Source organism: Bombyx mori, chromosome 14, assembly GCF_030269925.1.
Source record: "Bombyx mori chromosome 14, ASM3026992v2".
Lineage (NCBI taxonomy): Eukaryota > Metazoa > Arthropoda > Insecta > Lepidoptera > Bombycidae > Bombyx > Bombyx mori.
The window spans coordinates 3,991,309-4,001,763 of NC_085120.1; the positions used below are offsets into that span (position 1 = coordinate 3,991,309).

The window sequence follows — 10,455 nt, forward strand, 5'->3', positions numbered from 1 at the left end:
TTCGAGATAATCCGACGTTTTGAAGGGGGTCAAAATCATGTTCAACGATACCGTTACAAACATACATACGTCTGAAGCTAATAAAAGCGTAATAAAAACAACTGTATTTACTAATCTTAACGTTGACATTTTACTTATACTTGCGAAGACGGACGAACCGACTCAAACTTCTCATGAATAGGTGAGATGTCATTGAGGTCTTCCTTGTTCGTGTTAAACTTCGCACTATAGCATTGCATTAAGTGAAACTATTTGCAACAGAATAAGTTACAACTATGATATCACGTCTTGTTTACTGGTGGTAAGACCTCTTGTGAGTCCGCGCGGGTGGGTACCACCACCCTGCCTATTTCTGCCGTGAAGCAGTAATGCGTTTCGGTTTGTGAAGGGTGGGGCAGCCATTGTAACTTACTTGAGACCTTAGAACTTATATCTCAAGGTGGGTGGCGCATTTACGTTGTGGATGTCTATGGGCTCCAGTAACCACTTAACACCAGGTGGGCTGTGAGCTCGTCCACCCATCTAAGCAATAAAAAAATATATTGACCACTAGAAGTAATACCCTGCTACTAATAAATACTTCAATATTAATCGTCTTCCATTAAACAATTTATTAAAAATTCAACAATGTACCTTTTGTTCCCTACCTAATCATTGGTAGCCTGGCTATTCCATTGTTATTCCAAGGGGCTATTCCAACTTCGCGCTCACGGTGAACTCACGGGCTCGACCTGAGAGAATTGCTAACACTAGGCCTAGCAAGGACAGTACTTCGCTGAATCCACTGCCGGGTCGGAATCGCGACCCACTTGGAAGATCGGGCGAGAAACTCAATGGGTTGTGTCTATGGGCTCGTTCGCACGTTGAACTCTTCGTCGGAGTCGACTAGTTCGACGAGGATGGTGACCGCTGCTTGAAGAACCTAAAAGCACCAAGAGTGATTCCGGGGGATCCGACAAGACATGTTTTGGGCGACGGCGGCTTTGCTTGACACCGTCGCGTGAGTCGCATATGTAGTTAGCGGTGCCCACGATAGGAGGGCTATTGTTTTTTTTTTATTGCTTAGATGCGTGGGCGAGCTCACAGCTCACCTGATGTTAAATGGTTACTGGAGCCTATAAACATCTACGACGTAAATGCGAAACCCACCTTGAGATATAAATTCTAAGGTCTCAAGTATAGTTACAACGGCTGCCCCCTTCAAACCGAAACGCATGCTTCATACTGCTTCACGGCAGAAATGGGCGGGGTGGTGGTACCCACCCGCGCGGACTCATAAGAGGTCCTACCACCAGTATTGTACCGCATTGTTTTTTAAAGTAGTGTTCCGACGCTTCTCTAAGATACTCACGTATCGATTCTAAATTTAAGGCTTGTGGATAGTACTAAGCGGTAGGCAGCGGCTTGGCTCTGCCCCTGGCATTGATGACGTCCATGAGCGACGGTAACCACTTACCATTAGGTGGGCCATATGCTCGTCTGCCTGCACGGGCAATTAAAAAAATAAAAAAAAAAATTGCCGTGAAGATCTACATTCCTCACATGCCACGGTGCTCAGACGGCTATCCCGCAAAAACGGGATTGGATGAGCTGGAGAGAGTTAATGTGTGTACGGGCCGCGTGAGCGAACACAACACTTGCATAAGTCATGATGGAACGTATGCAAGTTTTTTAGTGTCACCTTTTTATGAAAGGACAATATTTACTTCGGATCATGGGGTAGAGTCGACCGAGTAGGAACGTCGCGTACTGACTTAATGTGGGGACCGAATGTCATCCCTCTGTGGAGGGTGACGTTTAAATACTTAACCTTCAAAGCCCAAGGTATGGGCTAGCTAAAAATTTTTATGGCGGGAATGGAGTCACCATGCCTAATTGATGACGAGATACTATTATAACAGTAATGGAGAGGGCGACCCCTTTTGAAAAGCACGGCTGTGATTTTCGTGGGATTGATGTCAATGCGCCACTTTCGCAACCACTGTCCTAAATCAGTGGCAGCGATCTGGAGTGCATGTACGACAACTTTCTACTCGAGTAGTAGATAGCCGTACCATCGGCGAAGAGGGCTAACCGGGTCGTCGGCGACCGGGGTAGGTCGTTAATGAATAAGCTGAAAAGTAGCGGAGAGAGAGCGGAGCCTTGCGGAACTCCGACCGAGATTGCGGAAGAGATACCGAAACCAACGGTTTGACAAGAAGTCTCGTATGATGAGCATGAGTCTGTCTGGCACTTCCATGTTCTGCAGTTTTTAAATTAAAACGTGCCAGACTTTGTCGAACGCCTTCGCGATTTCGAAGAAGAGGGCTTCCGTGGGAACGGGTCTAGGTCTATTTAGTCCTACTAAGATGTGCTCCGTGAGGCGGTACACTTGTTGGATGCACGAATGTATGGCGCGGAATCCAAACAATTCGTTTAAGAGTATGCCTTTTGAGGTCCCAGAGAAGGTTACGAATCAGTCGATTGTACAGTTTGCCTATCGCTGGGAAGAGGCTAATAAGGCGGTAGCTTATGGGTTCGTTTTTAGGCTTTCCAGGTTTGTGTATACCGATTCTAATACTGATACGAATGCACCGGACGTCTTATCCTTTAGGCCACCACGACTCTGCGGCGCGGGCACGTTTTTTGCCCCGTACGACAGTCGTGAAACCCTCAGACGAGGCTGTAGTAGGAGACTACTCTACCTCCATCTCGGACTCCGACTCGATGCAGGCGATAGAGGATGCGGAGGACGACGTGGCGGTGGGTGGCGATGCGGTCGCGGGCGTCATTTTACTGCAGGTAGCTTTGCGTTCAAATTCCGCGAATTCCACGATAGTTGACGGAGCTTCCGCGCTCATTTTACAAAATTGGCCTCTGGGCTGATGGCTACAGCCGGCTCTTCGAGTCGGCTTCTTCCAAACGTTGGGGGTCCCGATCAGGTAGCGCTACGCCTATATATGGGGATGGTGCGGTCGATGGCAATTTACGGCGCTCCCGTTTGGTGCCGCGCCCAGACCCGCGAGAATGTCGATGTGCTGCGATTTCGGCAACTCGCGATCGCGGTTAGGGCGATCTGTGGATACCGCACCACCTCCTTCGAGGCGGCGCATCTGATCTCCGGGACGCCGAATAGTCACTTATTTCAATGGAGTTGAGGCCTCGCGGTCATCATAAGACATATTCCGTTGCTTATGAGCTATAGTTAGTAGCTTCTTAATGTGATCTTAAGGATAAGACCGACCAATGAACTCGTACCAAGCGATGCGACAATACCGACATTAAAATCTAATAGGCAGCTAAAAAAATTTCTAGTGAAATACATACATAACTCATGTTCATGAATAGCTTGAACGAAGAAGGAAACCCTGCGATAAAAAGTCTATTTACGCAAATACCTCCAGTTTCAAGGTCGGGGGTAGCATTCACATACCCCGCGCGCCCCCTAGGCGCGGAGACCTCGTAGGAGGTTTGGCCCCTGGCCCGAAAAACAAAGTGGTAACATTCATGATGTCATATTGGGTTCCGGTAACGGTTAAGCACCATGTAGGCAGTGAATTCGTTAGCGCGTCTACGCAATAAACCAAAAGAAATCACCTTTTTTTCCTACCTATGCTGATAGCCTTGAGAGGTTATATCAGCGTTACCCTAGCGTGTAGGTGAGCTCTCGGGATTCAAACCGGAGGTGTTGCTAACACTGGTCCTAGCAAGAGCATGCTTCGCAGAATCTACCGGTTCGGAAACGCGAACCACTGAGAAGATCCGGCGAGAATCTAAGTGGGCAGAACGTGCAGTCATACTGAAAACGATTCGGAAATCCAAAAGAGGAAACAACAATTTTTATTTAATTAAATTATAATCTACGCTGATATAATCTGATATTGACAGATCGTAAAAAAAAATTTTAGATTATTTTTTTAATTAAAAAGATATTTTCGTTTTAAGACTACATAATTTTGGTATTTTTCTTAATTTCGACAATAGTTTTTAACTTTTAACAGGCTTGGTGGTAACAAGAGTATTGTATCGCGCGTAATGGGAAGCCAAAACATGCTGTCCTAAACAATATATTTTGAGACTTCGACTTGGTTTCTCAAATTGGGGGGGGGGGGTGGAATTCACGTTTCTATGTCTATCTTTTTTTTTTTTTCTACCTAAGCTGATAATAGCCTTGAGAGGCTATGTCAGCGTAACCTAAGAAGTAGGTGAGCTCACGGGGCTCAAACATAGGGGGAGTTGCTAACACTAGCCCTAGCAAGAGTAGTGCTTCGCAGAATCTACCAAAAGATTGGAATCGCGACGCACTGAGAAGATCCGGCGAGAAACTCAGTTGGCTGTGTCTATGGGTTAGTTTACTCGCCGAACCCTTCGTCGTTTGCGATTGCCAATAAAAATCATATCTAACTTAAACCGCATGAGATAAAGGATGGTAAAAACATTACTATTATGTACGTCACCTAACAAAATAATATTTATTGAAAGTACGTCTTTTTTCCCGCGAACTATGCTAATATTGAAGACATTATTCGACTAATTAAAAAAATTAAAAAATTGAGTCGCTGCAAGAACTGTTAAATTCATAAAATCATCTTGCACTTGCAATTAGCATCTTCTTAAACGAGTTATTTCGTTTTCTACGTTTTCTTCTTTCTTTCTCATTTTGGAAAACTAACAGTACAACAAATCCACGTATTATAAAAAAGATAAGTAAGCAAAAATCAAACAAGTTTCCATTCCTAACACAACAAATGAGTTGATTTTGAAAAAAAAAAAACCCAATTGAAATTAAGGTTTATACGGAACCATTTAACGACCAAAATCCCGTCTCTTATCAATCAATCATAGATTAATTATAATTTAAATTACGAGTATTCACGATAAGATATTATTTCATATAAAACAATCAAGTGCACGTCGACTTGTCATCTCTCAGGATTTTCACTATGAAGGTGTTACTATTGATTTTTTTGGGCGCGGTCTCGTTGGCGTCAGCGGGTCTTCTTCCAGCCATGCTGCCCTACCATGATACGGTTGGAATCCCTCTGGCAGAAAGTCTCAAGAAATCGGAGGAAGCCCGAGACTTTGATGGATCTAGAATTGTGAATGGAAATCTTGCTCGTTTGGGTGCTCACCCGTACATGGTAAATATTTTCTACCAATTAATGTATGTGCCGTAAGATTAACCGATAACTGAAATTTTCCTTTAAACTATGTTCGATACTACGCGATTATCAAAACGATAGACGTAACGTCATTGATGTTTCGTTTCAATTACCACTTTGATTGCTGGACTATTTTTAAAGGAATTTCGGCCAGTGCGTATAAGGTATTTTCGAGGAAAGGTTGGACTTCATCACTGTGCGTCTGAGACCGGATAGGCCTCACAAAGGACCGTTATTGGATATACCCATACTCATATAGGCAGTTTCTTCTAAGTCCATCGCAACGGGCATCCGAAGTTCAATTGATACAACGAGTGTGTGGCACGGCATCACGGGGTGTTCTGTGACATTTTTGGATTTGTAATTGCATTTAGTTGCGTTGTCATTGGATTTAAAGTAAAATGAATTTCCCGTTTCTCCACAATCTAGAAGGTGTATATTTCATTGCAGTAGATGTGCTGACAAGTTCGCAGTCGGGTCACATGAGGTTGATATCTCATTTGTAATGCGGCTGACCTACCGCAAAAAAGGCATAAATGACTAGGATACTTATACCCAACCGAGCGAATTTTTTTCTTGCCTTCATCACGTCAGCAAGGCCAGGGGTACAGCCAACTCGCTGTCAACCACAATCTTCCAATACTAGATATTCAAGGTGGTCATAGCAGAATCGCTTGATGAATTGCTCCAAAAACTAATGTTATAACATTGTTAGAGCCTCTACACAAAAAAAATCGTCAATATATAATCATTATACCTAGTCAGGTCATAAATTCTGTCACATGTTTAATTTAAAATAATTGAAACAAGTTTATTCACTATGTAACCATTCATATACCAAAATGAACTTAACAAAACATAGATTCTTATGACACTAAAGTTTATTCAAAATGACCTCCGTGATTTTGAATACAGGCCTTCAATCTGCGCGGCCAGTCGTCTATCGCAGCACGAACGAGGTCCATGTCAATATCGGCGGCTGCCTTAATCAAGGATGTCTTGAGTGACTCCAAATTGGGATGAGGCTTTGAGCACGCCTTTTCCTCCAAGTGTTGCCATATCTTGTAATCTAACGGATTCAAATCTGGACTGGAGGAGGGCCAGTCTTCGTGCCGGATGAAGTCGATTTCACGCGCCGCCAGCCAGTCTTGTGTGCTCTTCGCTCTATGAGCTGGCGCCGAATCTTGTTGGAATACCCAGTGCCTGTTATTGAACATGGTATGAGAAACAGGTTCCACAAGGTTCGTCAGGACTGTATTTTGATACACAACTGCATTCGTTTTTACACCTTTCTCACAAAAATGTACCTCTGTTAAGCCCCAATAAGAAACTCCCAACCATACCATGAGCGAGGATGGAAAATGACCTCGTTCGACACGCGGAATACGGTTGCTCGCTTCTTCATTACTGTGTGCGTACACTTCATCATTTTGTTTGTTGTAGCTCTCTTCTACGGTAAAAAATTTTTCATCCGAAAAAAGAATTTCCCGATATTTTTTTCCCGCGTACCGCTTCAACAAAGCGCGTCATCTTTTCAGTCTCAGGTCCATTAGACGAGCATTCAAACGATGTCCTGTTTTTCTTCGATATGCCCGAAGCCCTAAGTCTTCATTTAACACCCTTTTCACCGTGGTTCTGCTTAACCCCATCTGAAGGGCCAACAGTTTCTGCTTACGTTTGGGATTTCTTTGAATTCGCGCCTTCACAGCTTTTATCACTGCTGGAGTCCTAACAGACCGAGGGCGGCCACTTCTTGACCTGTCATCTACACTAGAGTTTTCATTGTATCGTTTGATGGTACGATAAACGAATCTTTTGGTTATATTCAAATTTTTCAGTATGTTAAAAATTTGAATTAGCGCGTAGCCGCAACGATGCAACGCAATAACTGCAACACGGTCTTTTTTAAGCGTCCACTCCATATTTAAAAATGAGTAAAATTCTAAAAGTATACATTTTTATTTTCATGAACAATTCGAAATTTGAATTCAATAAACTTTTTTGTGGCCAGCATTCTAAGAGAAAAGTTTTTACTGTGTGACAATACTTATGACCTGACTAGTTATATTGTATGTATTGTATTATAAATACTTTCGTTTGACTCTATAAATCGCCGATATTTGATTGCCTTAGTTCCTAGTGATCAGTGATGCAAGCAACTTTTGTTTGAGCCAGAAGCCCAACCTCCTTCGTGGTTTCCGCGTCTCGGGTTCGCGTGGTATATGATGGTAGTGATGCTAATCCTGACTACTGTGGCACGCGGTACGAGTTAATTTCCTGATTAATTCATTTCATTTCTTAAGTACTTTTGATAATTACTTGAATTAATGAATGACTTGATAATTTCGATTCCCGCTTTCGATGCCCGTTATAAAGTAAAAAACCTAACTTAAAGTTTTTAATATGTTGATACATTTATTTATTTTAATTTTGGGCTACATACGTTAAACGGTAATTTAATAGGGGTTGAAGTATGAAATTGCCGTTCTATTGTAATAGGTACTTCGAATCGCCATAGAGCCTTCATGGCTTGAGATTTTTTTTCAAATGGTTCTTATGAGGTTCTTTCTTTTAAAAAATGCAACATTCGATTATCGACTTTCAGTTTTTTTTAATTCAGCTTAGACAAGAAAGATGGATACTTCGAAAATTCAAGTGATATTTGAATTCGAGCTCGGACGCGGAACTAACGCTGCAGAAACAGCTTGCAATATCAATGGAGAACGAACCACGTGGAAGACCGCCCACACATGTGAATAACAATGAATTGAAAGAGATTGTGGAAGCCGATCCGAGACAAGCTACCCAGGAATTAGCAGCATGGTTTAATGTTACCTTGCCAACAATATTAACTTATTTGCGTCAAATCAATAAAATGAAAAAATATGAAAAATGGTTGCCTCATGATTTGACTGATCTGCAGAAAGAAACGCGTGTTGAAGCTTGTGTTGTCTTGTTGAATCGATACAGAAATGAAGGAATACTAGATCGAATTGTGACATATGATGAAAAGTGGATTCTTTATCATAACCAAAAGTGAAAAATGCAATGGCTGACCCCAGGTCAAACGCCGCAACAATGTCCTAAAGTAAAGTATTATGCGGTCAAGCCATAACGGCAGATGTCTACTGTGCCGAACTCAAAACAACGATGGCAAAACTTGCAGTGAAACAGCCCCGACTCATGAATCGATCTTCACCATTATTGCTCCATGAGAACGCGAGACCTCATGCAGCCCGAGAAACCTTTTTAACTCTACAGGAGCTGCAATTAGAAACCATTCGTCACCCTCCGTATTCGCCAGACCGTGCTCCAAGAGTCTACTATTTTTTTCGTGATCTGGACAAATTTCTACGTGATAAAAAGTTTTCTTCCCAGGAGGCAGTACAAAATGTTTTCACACAGCTTGTAGAATCTAGGTCACCAAAGATCTATCGCAAGGGCATAAATGACCTTCCTATTAGATGGCAGCAATGTATAGATAATAATGGTAGATAATTTAATTTAAAAAAAATGTAAACAAAAAAAAACGATTTTCTATTTTTCAGTACAAATCGGCAATTTCATACTTTAACTCCTGATATGATTCACAGGTCGGTTTAGTCATAGAAATACGGGGCGGTGCTAATTCAGTATGCGGTTCATCTATGCTCAGTAACACGAGGTCTCTCACAGCTGCTCACTGCTGGTTTGATGGATTTAGACAAGCATTATCATTCACAATGGCCTTTGGAACAATCACTGTCTTTACTGGAGGTGTTAGAGTGCGCACCACAAACGTACGGATGCATGAAAATTGGAGACCAAGAGATGCAATCAACGACATAGCCGTAATCACCCACAATCGTGTGGGATATACCAGTAAGTAGTATGGTTTTTTTTTTTCGTTTTTGTTTAACGCATATAAAGTACATTTTTCTCAATCTTTATTATCGGATGACGATCTTTTAGTAACGATTTTTAATATATATTCTATCAAGTTGGATTTTTCGTTAAAAATCCCGAATGTTCTTTCAGATGTGATTCAGGCAATCGCTTTACCATCTGGATCTCTTCTTAACAACAATTTCGTTGGGACTTCGGCGCAAGTTTCCGGTTACGGAAGAACCGGTGACGGTATGTTTTTTAAACATTTCTCAAAGTATTTCAACTTCACTTTTATCAATGAACTTGTTTTTGAAGAACTAACGATTAACAGTCGAAAATATTCAGTTTGCAATGCATTAATGGTTTACAGGTTCTCAACACGACATCAGACCAAATCAAGCGATGAGAGTGGCAACCGTCCGAGTTATTACCAACACTGAATGTAGAAATGCTTTTGGAGCTGTGGTCCGGGACACTGTACTCTGTACAAGCGGATCTGAAGGTCGTAATATCTGCAGCAGCGACTCTGGCGGACCTTTATCCATTGTCAACAATAACAGGAGAGTGTTGGTAGGTTACTCGCAGTAAATTTTGCAAATCGGAAACAAAAATATCGCGAACATAAAATAAACGATTGATGTATCTTGTATTGTAGACCGAACTATAGCTCAATACTGCTTTGATGATTAATAAATCGCAAGCAAAACAACGAAATAAAGTATCTCTTCATGATAAGAGAATTCTCTTCACGTGGACAGTACTTAGCGGTAGGCAGTGGCTTGGCTCTGCTTTGGTATTGCTGACGTCCATGAGCAACGGTAGCCACTCACCATCAGATGGGCCGTATGCTCGTCTGCCTAATACCCTAATATTTTGACAATTATAGAGATAGCCTTCACCATTCCTACATTTGTTCGTCACTGTGTAGTATTCCTCTAGCAAAGCTTTTAGTAAGCATCCGTTTTTTTTTTCAGATTGGCGTTGTAATGTTTGGACATCCTCGATGCGAGTCTCGTAACCCTGGCGGGTATTCTCGCGTCACCGCTTACAACAACTGGATCCGGGCTAGATTATAAATTATAATAGAAGATCATGAATAAACAAGTACATGCGATTGCAATAAACCACAAAAGTATTTTGCATAGAGCGTCCAGCTTTTACCTTCAAGTTTTCGGTTATGTAAATTCCTTACTTATGTATAGTCTTGCCATAAATACTGAGACAAAGGAAAACAAAAAAAATTACATTGCAAATAACATTTATTACTTTTACAGTGTGTTAGTTTAATACATAAATATAAAACAATTTAAAGTATAAAAAGCTTATTCGGAGTGGTCTCCATTGAAAATTTTTCACTGCCAATCGTACGGATTGTTTTAGGGACTCCAAATTATCATGGCGTTTAGATCAAGCCGTACTCTCTAAAACTGACCATAAATCATAATCC

At 41.7% G+C, this 10,455-nt stretch overlaps 2 protein-coding genes across 7 annotated transcripts in view; one reads left to right on the forward strand and one right to left on the reverse strand.

Moving 5' to 3' along the window:
* Positions 1 to 10,455, reverse strand: part of LOC101743013 (ankyrin repeat and sterile alpha motif domain-containing protein 1B) — a 181,218-nt gene that overhangs the window by 23,746 nt on the left and 147,017 nt on the right. The gene's annotated exons all lie outside the window — the stretch shown is intronic.
* LOC101738031 (collagenase) lies at positions 4,830 to 10,140 on the forward strand. Its single transcript, XM_004922790.5, has 5 exons — positions 4,830 to 5,120; positions 8,735 to 9,002; positions 9,159 to 9,257; positions 9,379 to 9,578; positions 9,983 to 10,140. The coding sequence occupies exons 1-5, from the start codon at positions 4,923 to 4,925 to the stop codon at positions 10,082 to 10,084; spliced, it is 867 nt and encodes a 288-aa protein (XP_004922847.1). The 5' UTR covers positions 4,830 to 4,922; the 3' UTR covers positions 10,085 to 10,140.